General features: G+C 36.8%; 1 protein-coding gene across 1 annotated transcript in view; it reads left to right on the top strand.

The window, feature by feature from the left end:
* atp10a (ATPase phospholipid transporting 10A) overlaps positions 1–20,147 on the top strand; it is a 66,054-nt gene that overhangs the window by 11,194 nt on the left and 34,713 nt on the right. The window contains exons 2-5 of the mRNA XM_081381571.1: positions 10,107–10,311; positions 14,850–14,935; positions 18,749–18,855; positions 19,877–20,008. Of these exons, the coding sequence (XP_081237697.1) occupies positions 10,107–10,311; positions 14,850–14,935; positions 18,749–18,855; positions 19,877–20,008 (530 nt within the window). The remainder of the gene's footprint in view (positions 1–10,106; positions 10,312–14,849; positions 14,936–18,748; positions 18,856–19,876; positions 20,009–20,147) is intronic.

Raw genomic sequence — 20,147 nt, 5'->3', positions numbered from 1 at the left:
TCACAGTTTTTGGCAAGTAAATCACGTGATGTGACACATCCTATTGACCCTGTTCACATTTCTGGGTTTCTCAGAAGTGTAAGGCATCATAGTTGGGTTAACTTCTATAGCAGTGAATGAAAGACTACATTAAATATATATTTTTGTGTTCCAATTTGCTCAAATAGCAAAAGAAAAACGCCACAACAGTGTTTTCACAACTTTCAAAAAGAGTAAGAAAATAGATAATGGCAGTCGGAAGAGAGAAAGTTGTCAACTTTGTCACAGCCGCGCTATTAGAAACACCCTCACAGCAGCGTTAACTAGTTTTTGTGTAAATAATACAAATATAGTGTTATATGCGTAATTATATTTTATTATGACAGTATGTGGCAACATGTACGTTAAAAGCGCATCTTCTGCACTAAACAATAATATTGCAATATTCTAGACTCTTACATGTACCTAACGCCACACTTACACTACAGAAGACTGTAAAAAATATATTTTTGTATTTTCAAATTACAAATTACTTGTATTTTAATTAAATACTTTTTGATGTATTTGTGCCCATCTCTGGTTAAAGGTTGTCAGAAGAACTGCTCCATGCTACATAGGATGCCGTTGCTAGGGGTTGGCAACCAAATGTAGTTGGACACAGCATGCTGAAACACTAGAGAGCAGCGACAGCAGCGGTGATTCCGAAACAGCTAAACAAATTGTATAAACATTATTACAGAAATTAGTTATCACCCTGAATTGTAATCTGTTTGTCTGTTTCGTTTTTTTTTTTTTTTTTTTTGGTACAAATTGCTACTTAATGTAACAGTTTTAATCAGTAAATACTTTTAAACCTACTCCACACATGACTCCTGTGTGTTTTAGTCTTTCAGCATTTAGTTGTCAGTACCTTTGTCTCACACTCCAAACACCAGGATTGAACACTAACCAGCCTAACCCAAAATCCTCAAATCCCTTTTTTTTTATTTCAATAGAATAAATAAAGCTATCCCACTTGTGAAAGAATATTAGAAATAGACATTGCAATACAAATAATTGATATTGCATAAATATGCAAACGATATACTGTACATACAGAAACAGAGCAGTATACAATTAACACCAGTTAATGGTAAACTTCTTTCTTGGTTCTTGTTTGAATTGACAGGCTATTATAGGCTTGAAATTGAATTCCCTCTAAATGTGTTATGGGCCATGAGGACTGTCTGGTTAGTAAAAAAAAAATCAAAATATGATTTCATCCAGTAAAAGTTAACTTTACATGGTAATTTGTTTATTGTAACAACAACAAAGGGAAAAGAATGCTACCGATTACAAATGGAATGTTCAATATTTTTTTCTTTTTTTTTTGCCTACCTATGAATTAAGAGGCATTGTTAACTCTTACATTCTAATTACATGTACAATCAAGGCATCAGATGAAAGCTTATCTTCCACTCTTTCTAAATGTGTGCTCAGTTTGTTTCTAGCATAAAGTATCAGGGAGATATGGCTCACGATTCATGAATATAATTAAACCGTTTTAGCATGTTTGGGTGATTCTGGAAGTTAAAGCCGAATTTGAGGTAGCATTGTTTTGACCCTAATTACAAGTTTCCAGCAGCTTGTTGACCGGGTTGGCCACCCAGGTTGTGATCCTCAGACATCATAGATTTCATTTTTATATGACAACCTTTTACAGCAGCCCATGTCTGCTAAACCCCCTTTGCCCCCTGGGTAATGTCCTGAGTAAAAGTGATATAAAAATTTACAAAAAGCAAGTTTTCTTCCAGGATAACATGTACATGGCTTGCGTCACACTTATGGGCAGATACTCAATATTTAGTGTCTCTGATCGGATCGGAGGCACAAAAAATTTGATCAGGACTTCCCTATTATAAAATATTTTGGTGCCATTTCTTGAAAGTGTCTGTTGATTAAGAAGGCAGAGTGTCACTGAATTCACACAATTGTTGTTTTTTACGTGTAGGCTCAAGGTTTATACTCGCCTTTGAGGGCCTTGACATTTTAAGGTAGACTGAGAAATACAGAAGGCTGTTTAATTAGTTGGACTGAATGAATCCCTCCACCCTCTTAAAAATAAAGGCTCTTTATTTTAAATTATGGTTCCATGAAGAAGCTTTAACATCCATGGAACCTTTCCATTGTACAAAAGATTCTTTATAATGGAAAAGGGTTCTTTAGATTTTTAAATTGTTCTTCACACTCCGAAAATGGTTCTTCTGTGACATCACTGCAAAAAAAAAACCTTTTCGAACCCTTATTTTTGTAAGATTCTAGGATCGCAAAAAGCCATCTGTACATGGTAGGATATGTATTGAATGATAGTACAATCAATATCTCACATTGTGTGTGTGTGTGTGTGGGACCCTGTCCCTGACCTTAGACATATTTATGAGGTGCAGAGGATGCAGGCTCTGTCTGTGGCTTCTTGTTATGAGTTGCTCTTCTGTTTTGTTCAGTTTATGTTCATATTTTCACCATCTTAAATATAAATTGAAGGTTTGTCTGCCAAGCCATAACATTTCTTTTTTTGCTGATCGACTGTGCGCATGAAGGTACGCATTTTATTTGCAGGGTCATCCTGTTCAAACAGAGAGGACTATTTTTGGGGAAACCTACACAAATTGAGTTCCTGTTTAGCTTCAGGGTAAACACAACTTGGAGACATATCAATGATTTGTTAACACTGCAGGGTCTCTGAGATGTCAGCACTCAAGGCAGATGCTCATGTTGGACGACAGGAGAAAGGGGTTGTGCAAGATAAAAATGACTTTATTATGTAGCAGCAAAGTCCATTTGTGAGCACTGTGAAGGGAGCATCTCGAGTCAGTGTGGTTTTTCTTTTTTTATTATTCAGGAAAATTGCTAAAGCCTTCATAGCCCGCCTCTCCGACAGTTTCACATGGCCTATTGTTTGTGTTTGAGAGCAGTATCAAGTGTAACTCGTAAAATAATGCAAGTAATTTTTCATGAGAGACAGCGGGATCAGAAAAACAATAGAAATGTCTAGAAAGCGAGCGTGTCCCCTCCTTTCCTGTGTTCCGTGAGCAGCGGCGAGATCAAAAGACTTTTTCTATTGTGTTTCTTGCTGCTCTTTTCAAATGCTTACAACAAAAATATCGCACAGTTCTTATGAAAATCTGTTTACAGTGTGACAAGGTGTCCTGGGGGATTTTCATATCAACACTTCTTTTCTTGGAGAGTTGAGAGAGGACAGGAGGCAGGATTTCAAGGAAGTTTGAGCTTTTGCAGAGTGAGATAGTTCACGCTATTTCAAACGGTTCAGGTTCACCTCAGATCATTGTAAATCACTGGTACAGTTCTAAAATGGATAACTATATCATGGTAGCCCTCAACAGAGGCCTTGACTATAGTCAAATTTTTTATTTTTTTTTTGCAATGGTAATCCATTAATGTTGTAATAAAGCAGGCTTTCTTAAGTGATTGCTTGTCCTAATTATTTACTATTTGTCTTAATTTGTGAATGTTTACACACATTTGTTTGCTTTATTCAGCAAGAACGCATTGAATTCGTCAAAAGTGACAAAGACATTTCAAATAAATGTTGTTCTTTTAACTTTTTGTTCATCAAGAATCCTAAACAAAAATGTATCACAGTTTTCACAAAAATATTAGGCTAAGCAATTTTAATCTTAATGACAATAATAAGAAATGTTTCTTGGGCACCAAATTCTAATGATTTCTGAAAGATCTTGTGAAGACTTGGGTAATGGCTGCTGAAAATTCAACAAAGAAATAAATAACATTTTAAAATATAGGCTTTTAAAATAAAAAAAAAAACATTTGTTTGAAATTGTAATAATATTACTGTTTTTACTGTATTTGTTGATCAAATGAATTCAGCCTTGGTGAGCATAACTGTTTAGGATATTGTCTATGTAGATTCATGACTTTCTAAAACATCCAGGTTATGAAATGTTCAAACAAACTCTTTATTTAAAAATCACTGGATTAGATCAAAATGAAACGAGACGTTTTGGTTTTCACACAAATACCATCTTCAGTTGGTTCAAAACAGTATATTTGCGAGAGTTACTACTTGTGCTTTTACAATTGAAGATGGTGTTTGGGTTCTTTTAATGTACAGGATGGGCCATTTATATGGATACACCGTAATAACATGGGAATGGTTGGTGATATTAAAGTCCTGTTTGTGGCACATTAGTATACTAATGTGCCACAAACAGGACTTTAATATCACCAACCATTCCCATGTTATTACGGTGTATCCATATAAATGGCCCACCCTGTAGTACAGTGATTTTTAAATAAAGAGCTTATTTAAACTTGTTTAGGACATTAAATTGCACATAAATGAAAGTTTATTACATTAGTTCTAAACTGTGTGTGGTAGCTGTTCATTTAATTTTGCATATTCAAAAAGCTCAGGTTTTCAAAGGTTGTATTTTATGTTGATGAATCTTATACAATTTTCATAAACAAAGTCTTTGATCAGTTTGGTCTTGCTACAGTTTGACATGCTTATGTTTTGAGTAATTATCGTTCTCCAAAATTGAGAAATAACATTCTGCTCCCATGACACTTCTGTCCCACTCACTTTTTCCATGCACACTAGTTTCTGTCTGTGGTTAGAAGGCTTGCTTTGGGTGGTCGTTTCAGTTATTTTCTTTCTTTTATACTGTATCTTTGGCAGCTTTAGCAGTGATGTGTTATTGGCTTGTATATGTGGGACTATTTGGATTTGTAGGAATTGTGTAGAGAAAGAGCCAATCTGCTTTTCAGAGAACAACCTTTGTTTCTGTTGACTAGATACACCCATAAGCCTTTATTCTGCTGAGCTGCTTGTTTTCTCTCGGAAGTCTTGTTGGTGGACCATTTCCACATTTGTGTCGCTGGAGGAAATGACCTTAAAGAAAGTTCAGTTCCAGTGGTCTTTTCTATGTAGGTCTGTGCTTGAATATCCACACGTCCTCGTTCTCAACTGCATTTCTTTGCACATTTCTTCCTAAATTAACTAGTTCATGTTCATATTCTTCATCGTGGTAATGTGCAAATAATGCAATGTTTGTTATTGCTCATAACAGCGATTGGAACTATTGGATATTTGCAAAAATGACCACAGATAATAGCTGATTTTTTTTCCCTCTCACTTTAAACAATCTAGAGTATGACCTCGACCTCCAGAGGTGAAATAATGGGGGTTTGTTGTTAGTGACACATGACTGCACCCCACTCAGCATACCCGACACTTAAATTTAGAACACTCTGTGGTTATCTTTGAGCGAGAGAATGCCAAGAAAATTGCCTAAGGAAACACACCCTGTCTGCACATACATTGTGTCTCCATCTGGTGAAAGCTTACATTGTAGCAGAGCTAAATCTCAATCACTGTTTATGGACTAATACTATTAGTATTGACTGATTATTAATACATAATGGTATTAAAGAAATGGATCATAGACCTTTATTGAAAGAGTTTTAGTTTAGCATTATTGATTGTTGAGTTGCCTTGCTTTGCCTGTCAATGTTTTGATTTGACTGACAAGGACCCAAGAGAAAAGGGAAAAAGGTCTGCTCTGTTAATTTAATACCAGTTTACAGTGTAAGTGACTGTTAATGATTTACTGTTGATAATTGTTTTGGCTATATTTACATTTATAGTGTTTATATTTTAATATGTTGAATATGATTGAAAGCGCACATTTTTCCCTCCTTACTGTTTTGTGAACCATTGGGGACATAGACAAGTGTAAATACTAATTTTATGTATGCACTACTGTTCATAAGTTTGGAGTCAGTATGTTTTCAAATAAATGCTGTTCTTTTGAACTTTCTATTCGTATAAAAAAATGATCAAGGTCTCCACAAAATTATTTGTAATAACTTAATTTGTAATAAATATAAATAACTGTTATAATTCAATCATAAAAAATAAGAGTTGTTGTTGTTGCCTCTAATTCTTTGATTGCACGTGCTGAATTAGTGAATTAAAAGCGAGGAAAAAAAAAAAAACACTAGGCTACACATATAAAATTAGTCTTTTTAGAGGAGAAAAAAAAAACATAACTTGCATTTTATTATTAATTAAAGGGCACCTATTATGCAAAATTTACTTTTACATAGTGAACATAAATGTGTGTTGGCAGTATGTGTACACAACCACCCTATAATGATAAAAATCCACCCACATCCACCTTTTTTTTTTATCCCCATAAATCATAAGCAGTTTCTCAGAACAAGCCGTTCTGGGCAATGTGACGTCACTGTGTACAGGCCCCGCCCACAACTGCTGACGGACTCTGTGAAATTAGCATAGACCCGCCCTGAACGCCCCGATACTGGTCACCGCAGTAAATGAAAGGGAGAGCACACACTTTATAGTTCATCAGAGTTGTTTTACGGATATATAGGCTAGTTTACCATTTTATTAAGCACCTCTCGAAAAGGCATAAGGTCTGTATATATTTGTTTACTGTTAGTTGTAATGAGTGTTTTTGTGTAATTCGCTGTGTATGTTTATGATAACGCAAGGGAGAGACAGGGAGTTTACGGATTAGATTTTAATGTGCACTTGTACTGTGTTTTATTCAGCTCTTACAGTGATTTTCTGGAGATTTTCTGGGTCTGCCACAACGGGCTTGTAATAATAATGTACAAAAGCAAGATGACAACATAAGTTATAACTGTAATTAATAGGGGTTTAACAATATATCATGTCACAATATATCGCAATACAAAAATGCAACAAATAGGTGTCGTGGATAGTTTACTTTGATGACATGTTTACTGGCATGAGGGCGGGACAACCTGTCAGTCACATGGGATCAGAACAGTAGCAAATCACAGCAATCATACGATCTAATCAATTCCCGATGGACAAAATCATGTTCCGCCTTACATTTTCTTTTTCTTGTTAGAGAAGCAGCCGTTTCACAGGTGTGAACACATGTAAAGGGCAAGAAACTAGTGCAGATGCAATTACATGGATAAATGACAAAATGTTTCAGATGTTCAAGGTTTCATGAAGTGATATAAAATAATTAGAAATTCTTTAATACCTGCAGCTTTGACTTAATTTAAGATCTACTCTGAAACTGAATTAGTGAATTGTGTGCTCATGGTCATCCTTTCACTTATCACATTTGCTCTCAGTAAACAACATTTTCTCTTTCTTACTCTCTCTGGCTGATCTTTTTGTTCATTCATGTATCAATCTCCCAGGATGTTCAAAAGCTTATCCACCAAATTCTTAGTTTTAAGCGTTTACAGTGACCAGAATTATTTATAAAATAAGCTAGATTGTGAATTGCTTTCTCAGTGTAACATCCTCATGACCACCCTAATCTGTCTCTGCTTCCTCTCAATGACATGTTTATCTACTTACAACTGGACACTGTCTGGCACTGCTGACCCTCAAAGTCATGTGCCTGTAATCAGTAATAGAGTTAAACATAGGTTCAGAGTTGATTTGAGGGTAAAGTGTGTATTTTACACTCCTGGGTATGGCGGGCCAAGCCAAAAGTTGGCAAACGTTTTGTGATATTTTAATTGCTTATCCATTTTAATCACAAATCACTGGTCAGGAGATTATCAAGAATTACACAAATACAGATGCAGACAGCTTTTTACAGGAGGAAGAGTTCCACTCAATGTTGATGGCTTCAAACAGTTCATGAGTAGTTGAAAAATGTCTCCCAGTTTGTTTGAGTTGAGACCAAATATTCGCTCTAGGGTTCAAATCTGGACTCTGACCAGGCCAAAACATGAGACTGATGGACTTGTTCTCAAGCCAATTCTTGGTTGTCTTTGCAATTTGGGCAGAAGCATAGTTGAAAAATAACATCTGATCATTCCTCTTTAGATTACAACTTTTCATTTGTGGGGAGAAAGCCATCCTGCAATATTCTCCTGTACTCCAAGGTTTTTTTTTTTTTTTTTACAGTGAAGTAGCTCGCCAGTACCAGCAGCTAAAAAGGCTTCCCACACAATGACACCTCTTACTCCACGCTTCACTGTGGTAAAGAAGCATTTATTATATTTCCCACCGGGGTTTTCGAAGACACCGCTCTGGAGCATCACCATGCAACTCGTGTTTCATTGTGATTCATCACTCCACACACAATTTCCTAGCCTGGCAAGCCAGACCTACATCAAGATGTTAGGTCTGGAAACTCACCATAGTCACGGCTCAATCCGAGGGGCGGGATAAACGGCTGTCTTTCAAATTCCCTCTGCACGCAATAGGACAGCGCTTCAACCAACCAGAGCGTTTTCCCAACAGGAGCTTAGTTGATAGATTCCACTTTTGCCATATCTGGCCGGCAAAACGACGAACACATCTTCCTTTTTTTAAGAATGACTTAAGTGCCGTTCTTTGCTCTTTTTCTCAAAGGAAAACTTAACTCCAAGTCCTCCAGAGTCGCGGCCAAAGCCGATTCGAAAGACCGTTGTTCTCCATCAGCAGCCGCCATTCTTTGTTTTCAAGTAGCAGCTGCCAGGTAACCGTCGCAACTCTGTCGTGTATGTTAAGACCGCCCCCGCCTACTCTATACACAACGTGATTGGCCTGACCCAATCTGGGTTTTTGCAGCGAGAAGGTTTATTGAGAGTTGCTAGACGTACCTGGCTGCGAAATACATTTTGCTGCCGCTAGGGTGCGTCTAGATTTCTAGGCTAACAATTTCCATATTCTGCCAAAAACTTCATTCTGTCCTTGATGTTTTTCAGAGAAAGCAATTTTAAAAACTACTATTTGCTTAAATATTTCTAATTTCCTGACCAATAAATTGTGGTGAAGACAATGAAAAGCTTAGTGTTAAGCCATTTTGGGCTTGGCCCTTTTTTTGTGCCTCCAAACTGCATTGCCAAAATAACAGGTGAAAATGTGAGGGGTTTTTAATGTAGTCATTTATGTGACAAAAGATATTATCTGTCAAGAGACTTGAAGAAACCTTCCCGGTGGCCACCTTTCCTTTTTTGCCAACAGGTGACTCCTCTTCCTTCCCTCTTAAACCATGGAGAATTAGTTCTTCCTCTAATTTGTACACAACTATACAAGCTGAATTTGTGTAAGAGGTCACACTACGGTTCTGTGTGGCAGTAAAAGACCACTCTTATGTGTGGAAGGGCGGGAAAAGAAACAGAAGGAAGTTTTGTTTAGTAGCAGCTCTCAGAGAGCCAGAGTCCCTGCCTGTAGCCATGTTTGCCAAAGCCCTGTAATGTTATTTTTGTCCTCCTGAAATAGGCGTCATGTTGTCCATCATGTTAGGCCTTCACCATGATGAACACTACTCTCCCAGTTTTGAACACGGCACAGATGTGGTTTGTTTATTGTTCAGTTCCGTGTGGAGTTTGTTTGGTCTGGTTGTTTTTCCACTTTCAGTGCTTATGGATATGTTCTCTGTTAATGCAGAAGCATCAGAGGCAAATGTCAAATAAGTTTATGGTAAAGCAAATTGTGAAAATTGAACACCTTGTCTTTAGAGTTTCTAGATGGTTATTTGTAAGAGCACAGTTCTCTGATGGGAGACAAAGACAGATTCGTGTACATTGTTTTGTATGTCCTGATTTTTATTTATTTTTTACCAACATTTGGGTCTCTTATTTCTGTGCTATTATCTCAATCAAGGCTTTCTTGAATTACAACAATCCTTTTTTCTACCATCAATACTTGAGTGTGTACCTTACATGGCTCCATGTGATTAGAATTGGAATTATCCACCCGGCAGATCCAAAGACTTCATTGCAACTAATGTCTGGTGCACTGTTTATTTGTTTGCAAACATTAGATATACCATTAGCATAGTGAGATCCTATGCTTGTCAGACTGTACAATATTCTTGCTAGGTAAGATTTACATCGTAATAGTAATATTTAGAGTACCGTAATTCTAATGTTAATCGTAATTAACATTAGAGTCTCTGACCCCAAACATAGAAATGGTAAGGTCAATCTCTCAACTTAACTTGAGGATTAAATTTTGTGATTTGAGTATTCAATATTGAAAGGCATGTATGCACATGGAAAACATTGGTGTCTGTGAGATAACAAAGCCTCTTTGCTTGGCTACATCAATATGGGTAAATTACATTTACAGATACGTTTTCTTGTGCCCTTTGTAGGAGTGAGAAGCGGTATGTGGAGAAATACTGGAAGGAGATACGGGTCGGAGACTTCATTCGTCTGCGCTGCAACGAGATTCTGCCGGCGGACGTTCTTCTGCTCAGCAGCAGCGACCCGGACCGCCTCTGTCACATCGAGACGGCCACACTGGACGGCGAAACCAACCTCAAACAGAGGCAGGTGGTGCGCAGCTTTATCGACCTGGTGAGTGTTAAGGACTGTGGAGTGTTTGCTGTGAAAGTTGTGTAAAGAACTGAATAGAAGCATCCTGGTGTCAAGATCAGTTAATGTGATGCTGTGTGTATTCAGCTGGTCTGCGTTTGCCCACTGAGATAACTTTAGTCAATTCACACCAAAGTCAAATATTCATTTACCTTGGCACTGCTCAACCTGTATGTGTTACGTTCTAAGATGTCAATAAGAGAGATCTGAAAACAGTTTGGTAAAAGAAAACCGTGTATCAAAACCTAGTTCAGCCCAGAAAATGACCTTAATCTAACAAAAATGTTAATGCTGCTATTGTTTCATGAAACTAAAGGGACAAAAAGTACCTTAAAAGTAGTCAATAAAGCCTGTGCCCTATATATTATAAGTCTTCTAAAATCTTAAGATTTATGTGAGGAGCAGACTGAAATTTTGCTACACGAAGAGGAATTAGGTATGGCTCGATACCACCTTTTTTTATGTCCGATACCTCAAACACACACACACACACACACACATTAATGTAACCTGTCAAAAAAAATCTAGTCGATAGCTGTTTCCATCCAGTTGCTCTTTTATGTGCAAAACTTGAATATCATGTAAAACATTTGCGATTAAAGCAGTGTTTCATATGTCAGCAAAATAATGGAAGTTGCTTCAATTGGGAAAGCCTGTGGCACATCATAAATTTAGGAAACGCTATAAACTCTGTCATGTTATCTTGCGTTCAGATGCCTGGTGTTTGGGAACGCAATCGTGTGAGAGAGTTCTGGGAGGTCATTATACCAAAACATTGTGAGGACAGACTTTAGCTCAGACATTTCAGAATGATTAAACCAAGGTTTGAGATGCTGTGCAATGAAATTGGTCCGCTGGTTAGTTCAGTTATCCAATCACATCCATTGTTAAGGCAGAGTCACAGGATGTTTCTTTTTTTGTTTTGTTTTTTTTTTGAGCATTTGAGTGTTTTATTCTGTAAATGTGTTTCCATCATAGTTTATGGTCATGTCTTCTTTTTGGCTTAAAAAAATTTCCTCCTCGATTGAGTGCATGTTTTTTTTTTTTTTTATGCATATTTTTAGAATTTATCTTGGTGTTTCCTTCAAGCCTTTTTTTTTTGTGATATCCCAAAATTCACATTAAAGGAACTGTATGTAGGATTGTGGCCAAAACTGGTACTGCAATCACTTTAAAAATACTGTAGAGCGATGTATCCCCTCCCCCTCCCCCCTGACTCGAGGTTGCCAGATAAGCTGCAGGATTCAGCAGAAACGTAGGCTGCTTCAATGAGCTTCCAATGGCAAGTGACGACGAGACGTACACAGTAATTTTTTTTCTGTTAATTATGTTTATGCTTCATGAGAGATATTTTGATAAGTAACTATGTATTTAAAAAATGTACTAATTGTCATTAGTTAAATATAATCGTAAAGATTGCTGGGGCCATAATAGCTGAAGAGATAAGCGTTTTTGATTTGATATTTAATTTGATTTAATTTCTTTATTTTGAACATATAAATACAATTACAATTGAAAAAAAATCTGAGAAAAAAAGGATAATAGTAAAACAAAGAAAAAAACATATAAACAACAAAATAAAACTTCCTTATTTTTCAATACGAAAAAAAAAATCTCGATTTAAGTACTAAAGTTTTTGTCATAAGTAGGCTAAAATAACCAAAACATTTGCCACGCCAATTATAACGCGGGGCAAATTCAATATCACCAATGGCTATCACAGGGTTGTTTTCAGTCCCATTAGAAAATATTGTTAGAGTAACTAAATTACATTAGCAATGGTCATACAGGTCATCTTGCAGCATGTGTAACTTAGTCCACGATATACTGTACGAGAAGAACGAATGACGAATATTTTTTTCTGAGGTAAAGTTAGGCTTCTGTCTCAATTACGTTTCAAATTGCCATAATGGGCGTGCTAATGTTGTTTTCCTCAGCGTCTCAGCATAATGACAGAGAAACGGGCTCCTATAATGCATTGCAAATGTTAGGATACGTCCATGTGAGCTAATGTTACGTTACTTTGCACGAACATGCATAACTTTGTTCGACTGTCATGAATATATGAAATGTCCATTGACATCAAGTAGCCTACAAGTTAGCCAAGCATAGATGAATCTTACCTGTCCTGGAGAAAATTAGCAACGTTGCATCTGTGTTCAAATTCTTCTCTGTTTTCAGCCGTCTCCATCTTTCAAAAGCATCTCCTATACAAATTCTGGTTTTATTTCGGACTTTGTCACAACGAATTTCAGAATTATAACGAGGTCTTTTTGATTTAGTAACGTTAGACATTTTTATCCGACTAGAGTAGGTTAGAGCAAAGCTGGCAACCCGGATCCCGAAACACTACTGACTTCGTGATTGGTAGATAGGTGGAGGGAGGCGCGTCAGGCCAAAACACAAGATGACAACATCAACATCAGTTGAGGGCTGCAAGTCCACTTTTTAAATGACAATATCCTGGCCGGACTACTGTTGTCAGTGATATAAGTATTTGAAATGAACATGATTTCTTAATGTCTAGTGACACATCAGGGCCATTTTATGATTAATTGAAATAGATTTCTTACATACAGCTCCTTTAAAATAGGTGGGTGGAAACAATGTAAGTGTAGACCTCTTACTGCTATCTGGTAAAATCTTGATTTTAAAAGCTGCATTTACAAATTACTATTTGTGTTAGAACTTAGAAGACAACCTTCTTAAAATCTTATAAACAATACATTTGTGATAGTACTACATAAATATATGCACTAGGCTATAAAAAGCATTTATTTTGGAATCTATGCTATAGATTTTAAATAGGACTACAGACATTATAGATACGATTGAACAAATGAATTGGATAATAAATATATTAATTATCTTTTATTGCACAAATCTATCATAGGCTCCAATACAGAGCGGCTCCAAAACTCCAATACAGAGCGGCACAAAAGTGCCTATGCAAATCCTGAATGCGTGATGAAGTGCTTAAAGCAACATGGATTTACGGGCAACCCTCAATCCGCAATGAAAAATTCATAACAGTTGGAGACCAAAAATAATTGTGTGTGTGTGTGTGTGTGTGTGTGTGTGTGTGTGTGTGTGTGTGTGTGTGTGTGTGTGTGTGTGTGTGTGTGTGTGTGTGTGTGTGTGTGTGTGTGTGTAACTAAGAGTATTACATCTGTCCAACAGTTTACTGAGTTTAAAGTGCATTTACTTTTGTGAATGAGGAGTTGTATTCAGTCCTCTACTCCAGTCCTCTCATCCAACAGTGAGTACCACACCATTCAGAATCACCAATAAACTCCAGCAAAATAGTCTTTTTAAACAAAAGCTTAGGACTTTGTTCAGATTATGCACAATAATGGGAACATTGGAACATCTTGGAGAGAGCTTTACCATGCTGATTTTTGTAACTGAACGCGACATGCTGTTTGAATGCTAAATGGATAATTACATTTACATTACACAAGAGTTTCCATGAACTTAAATTTCAGAAATTACTATATTGTCTGTTCCTCAAATAAAGCAATGTAATGGCTTCAGAAGACTTGGAATATAATGGACAAATTGTGCTTTGTCCCTTTTTTTTTTCTTTTTCTTCTTCTTAACAGTAACAACCATGGGTAACTAACAGGATCACATTTTTATCGGTTCTGTCTGTCTGACCGATCCAAAAAATACAGATACAGAGTATCAGCTGCACATGAGTACTGTGTATACTGATAATCAGGGGTGCGTTTCCCAAACAACGACGTAACTCGCTGCTTAACTACCATAGTATGATGCATCGTTGAAGAAATCAAATAAGTAGTCACGACTGTTTCCCGAAACCGGATTGTCACAAAGTGGTCGTTCAGTCACGTTGGTTTATGACGTCACGCATGTGGTGGAGTAATAACTTCTTTTAATGAATCTGTTTGAGATCGAATTAATGCTAGATGCTTTGCTATAAATTACAGACATGACATCTGAGGACTATTTCTCATTTTTCTCAGTTATTTTGCTTTATTTCCAGATTCAATCATAGGCTCGTGCTTTACATAGTAGAGCACGTTCACACATGCGCACTCTTCAAAAACGTTGCTTTAAATCTCTAAAAGACGTAAACTACATTTGTATGTATTCTAAATAAAAGACACAGGTTGTACTGAATGTCAGCTTGCTTATTTTGCTCAAGATAAGGATTTATTAAGTCCACATGTCATGCAAACTAGAAACTATGCTTTTATTAACCACAGGCCGAGAGCTGTCGTTCCAACTACACAACTTTGCGATGCTGTTTGCGAATGTTTGTTAGAATTATGGTTTCAGGAAACACTGACTCGTTGAACTATGCTGAGAACGGCGGAACTTGCGAACATAGTTGGCTAACGATGCTTTTGGGAAACGCACCCCAGATTGGTACATCCCTAGGGTGAATAGATGATACTGTAACTATCCTATGATCATTTGTAAAAACTTTAACTTAACTTTTATTATTTTGGTGATTTAGTGTTCAGATCCCAAATTGCAAATGTTTTTCATTGCAGGACTGTGAGTTTGACCCATCAAAGTACAACAGCATTATTGAATGTGAGAAGCCCAACAATGACCTCAACAGATTTCGTGGATACATGTAAGTTAAATGCATTATTGCTTTTTAAAGGGCATTTACATTATTGCTTAATAATGTATTGTCCAACCTAATCCTTTGAAGAAAATTGCATTAACGATTTAACCCAACAGTCTTAATGTCATGGAAATGTCATGTCCATGTGCATGGTCTTTGTTACATATGTGTATTGTGAATTAGTTTAGCCCTAGCAATATGTACTCCATTATATTCAGTGATTTTCTTATCCATAAGCCAATGGTCTCAAACTCATCTCCTGGTTGGCCACTGTCCTGCAGAGTATAGCTCCAACATGTTCCAAAACACCTGCCTGGAAGTTTCTAGTAATCCTGAAGACCTTGATTAGCTAGTTCAGGTGTGTTTAATTAGGGTTGGCTCTAAACTCTGTAAGACAGTGGCCCTCCAGGAGCCAAGTTTGAGACCACAAGCCATTTAGATGACTCAGATCTTTCCATTGTTTTGTTTTGCTGGCAGTGATTAAAATTCCATTAGCTCTTGAGATTCAAATAACCAGATGAATGGTTATTTTGTGACCCACATAGATCCAGTTTAATATATTTGTAATGGATAGATGGTGTGTATTTCTCTTACTCCAGCATTATTCGGATGACTTTTCAACCCTGTTATTCTACCCAATTATTCTTCCTCTTACCAGCCGCATTCCCTTTTGGAGAACTGTAGGAATGGGTCACGAAGTCTTTTATTTGTTAGTGTGGTAGATGGATGGAGGCTATAAATAATGCTGCTGTTGAAGTATGTGAAATGTTTCCACCAGAATGTTTTTTGGTGCGTTTAGATCAGATGCATGCAAACAATTATATTCTAAGAGTCATTCTACAAAACTGGTGCCGTTTGTGACCCTCATTTATATTATCATATATCGTATTTATTGACCGTAACAACAGTTAATGCCAAATTTTACTAAGCGAGTAAGCATTAATACAGACAAGTTGAGACAACCTTTCTAAATCTGGTAACTTTTTTTTTAAGTTGTTTTTTATTTGGCTTTCATTATGACAGTGCCCTCTCATCAATATGCTTCTAACATCTCCTTGCTATATCTGTAAATATACACATTTTGATGAGAACAAACGTTTTTTTAGTCTTTCTCTATATATACTTGTATATTGTGTTATTAATAAGGCTTAAAGTTGTGTCCCCAGGTTGTGCGTTTACACTGTAAGTCACATTTTTCCCTTTTTTTATGTACTATTCGATACTATTCTATATATTAAAAAAAATACTAAATTGAAGGATACAATCATTGTTTTCAAGAAGTGACTTATTTAAGGATAAGTTTATCAATTTATCTTATGTTGTGTTATGATTTTGAGTAACGTTAAAATGTCAACCCTGTTTCCATGATATTGGTCAATTACCATAGTAAATAATTGAAAATAGATATTTTTAGAAATATCATCATTCAATTCCCTTATAGTTTCATGACAATGAAGGCTTGTAATGCCAAATTAAATTGTAATTGACTTAAATTGTTTAGACTTTCAAGGTGTGGATTAAGATTATTCTCTGTTTATCTTGCAGTCTTAAATGATGGCTAAAGCATACAGGTCATAGGTTTAGGATTAGCATGCATAATATATTATATATAGGCAGACTGATGTAGCAGTAGTAAAACAAGAACTGTATCTCCTGTGTTTAGAAGAAAACCTGCTACACATGGTATGGTAATGACAGCAGGGCCAAGTGAGTCAGCTGACAGGAACCAGAAGGATTATGACATTTATTTCCCTGGATGATGGAGAACAGATGCTTCTGATGTGCTGCCAGCTTTTTTGTCCAGTTACCACAAAGTGGCTTACCGTAGCAAAAGAGGGAACATGGTGCACGATGGGCGCCAAGGACTGTTCCTTGTTGGAGTGACAGCTTATTGCATTAAGATACAGTATCGTCCCAGCTGGTGAATATGTGCAGTGCGATAAAATGAGGTTAATACCTGGAGGGCATAGGCATGTCTGCAACCAAGTTGTTTTGAGCCAGTCACCTTAATGGTAAATTCCATGCAACTAATGTGCCCTTTAAGTGGAGTCAAAAGTATTAAAATTATGAGTTCTGAGCACATGAAGTGGAAAACTCGTAATTCTAGCTGATACACGAGTTGTGACAATGGAAGGGGCGTGTTGATTTGAAACGTTGTCTTGAACACATGACATCGAAGTAACAAATACTTGACAGACTCGTATGTATGAGTTTCCCGGGTGCACTTTAAGGCAGCATATTTACTCTAGTGCAGCAGAAAAATAGGTACATAAGCAGATACCCTGAGCTATGATGTGAAAGTCAGCAGACAGTGAAGAACATTTCAGTCCATTTCATACTTTTAAAAGAGATTGTTTTCCCAAAAAAAGAAAATTGTTGTCATTTACTCACCTCCCATGTTGTTACAAATCTGTATGACTTTTTCTTTTTTCTGTAGAACACAAGATAGTTTGAAGAATGTATAAACTGTTTTTGTTCATATTATGAAAGTCATTGCCCATAAAAATGGACAATGACTTATGGAACAAGAGGTTAAATGGACAGTTTTTCAGACAATTTTGATATATTTTGTGTATTTTTATTTATATGAATATGTGTGTGTGTTTGTGTGTGTTTTGCAGAAAAAGAAAGTCTTACAGGTTTAGAATGACATGAGAGTAAGTAAATTATGTCATTTTCATTTTTGGGTAAATGCATGCATTTACGAGCCCTCCAAATAATTGTGCACTAGTAAGACATCTGCTAGAATATAAAGAAATATTTGCAGTTTATATGTTGCTTGCAATATATTTTATTGTGCCAGAATACATAAATTACATTTTGAATGATCTTTAATGCTTCAGCTTTTTGCTGGCATATGATATGATTATGATAGTTATGACATCTATCAGAAAGAGCCTAACTAGACCAAAATATTACCCCTTGACTAGCCAAAATTTGACCCCTTGGTGCAGGATAACAAAGAGACCAATGGCTCCGAACTAAGCCAGAACTGTGGTTGACAGCATGGGGCATGTAGACAGCTAATATATCAGGTCTGCCTTTAAACCAGGGCAAAGCTCAAAGATTAATGCACTACTAGGGGATAAAAAAACTTGCCAGAGGCCTTGTCAGATAATTGACAAAATGAAGAGTTCACAGATGTAATCCTGAATTTAGCAGTGGGATTAGTGCTTGCATTAAAGTTTATTGAGCTCCCACCACAGGTGTTTAGCATTCAGCGCTCATTCAGTGGGAGTTAATTTGCATTTGCTGCCATTTTTATCAGCAAGCTTAGCCCTGGGACCTCTTGAACTTTTTCCCGGTGTTGGAATCACGCGCTTTCGGATCTGAGGTCTCATTGGATTTAAGATTTCAATCCTCGCCTGCTCGCCACTCGTCCTCTCATTTATCCTGAGAATCTTTTCACTTTGCTCAGTTCTTCTATGACGCGGCTTTGGGGTTTTACAAAAAGTGCTGCATTGACTGAACGCGGGATCCAGATGGCCTCAGGGCTTTACCTGTGTGCAGAGCCATTTTAGTGAGGTCATGGCTTTATCATTGATTTTGTGCTGAGAAAGAGGGATCCTGGGGGAAACCCTGTGGACTGTCAAGGATGATGGATCGATGTGGTCAACATCAAGGGACGCAGAATTATGTGGATATCCCATGGCAATATCCACAACATATGGTTATAAAGGCCAGTGTTCTTAGCTTCCAATTGTAAAATTCTAGCAAATGAGGACCGAGGAATTCAGATTGGAACTAGATTATGTATAATGCTCAATGATATGTTGTATTATAAGTGTGACGAATGAGCCTGTGTGGTGTGTATGACAGAATCCATCGCAGTGGGAGGAGAGACGGGCTATACAAAGACAATCTGCTGCTTAGGGGCTGTACCATCCGCAACACAGAGGAGGCTGTAGGAATTGTCATCTATGCTGGTACGCTGCCTTCTATCCAAACCAGGACTGGAAGCGTCCACTACTGATTTCCACCACATCTCAAATTATGAGTTGTGTTTAAAGGTTGTATCAGCGATTTCAGGCCCAAACATAAATGATCACATTCATCTTATCTTTCCTAACGATCCGCTAGCTGCCCGCCCAATAAGCATGGCGTCAAAAATCGCGTCTCTGTAGGCAGCCTAGGCTCTGAGATCTGCACACAAAAACAGTTGGTTTCACCACCACTCAAAACCAAAATAAATAGTGTTCCAACCAATCACCGACAGGGGTGGGTGTTGTGAGGTTTTGCGCTTGTGCACGGCTGCCTATGACGGCTGCACGCGAAAACCTCACAACACCCACCCCTGTCGGTGATTGGTTGGAACACTATTTATTTTGGTTTTGAGTGGTGGAAAGATTAGATGAATGTGATCATTTATGTTTGGGCCTGAAATCGCTGATACAACCCTTAACAGCTCTCCTTTGTCCAACTAAGTTCATTTTATTGCTATCCCAAAAAATTTATATTTCCACACACTGCGTAACCGACAAATTATGCAGTTTTATTGGAAATGATGTGCAATTAAATATTTTGTTCAAAATTAAATATTTTGTTCAAAAATATGTTATATTTTGATCAATTAAATATTTTGTTCAAAAGATTGTGAAGGAAATCTGTGTGAATAGCGTTAAATGGTAAGATATAATGAAATGGTTCATGATTATCATTAATATCTATTCTATTTTTTTATGTATTATTTTTTATCTTGGATTTTGGTATTTTAATATTTTAACTTTTTTCATTATTTTCATTTTTTATTGTGTGACAAGAATACAACAAAATCTTTGCATATGGCATTTAAAATTAAGCAAAAATGTCTGCTATTTAGTCCATTAAAAGAACAACTTTGTTAAAATGTGCATTTTACTGTTTCCTGTCATTTCATGTGTACATACAAATGCCAGCTCATATTATCTTTACAGCGTTTATTTTTATTTTTTTTATACCTATTCTCAGGTCATGAGACAAAAGCAATGCTGAACAACAACGGCCCTCGTTATAAACGCAGCAAACTTGAGCGGCAGATGAACGTAGACGTATTCTGGTGTGTCATTATCCTCCTTGTCATGTGCCTCTTTTCCGCCATTGGTATGTCACATTTTGCATCAATAGTTTTTTCTAGAAAATATAGTATTGTAAGATATTAATGTTTTCATGTCTGAGATTTTTTTGAAGTTGTGTGTGTTTGTCAGCTATTTTAAAGATGGCTCACTCATCCCATCAGAAC

The sequence above is a fragment of the Scardinius erythrophthalmus genome (assembly GCF_964197995.2).
Source record: "Scardinius erythrophthalmus genome assembly, chromosome: 12".
NCBI lineage: Eukaryota > Metazoa > Chordata > Actinopteri > Cypriniformes > Leuciscidae > Scardinius > Scardinius erythrophthalmus.
This window is presented reverse-complemented; position numbering and strand designations above follow the sequence as displayed.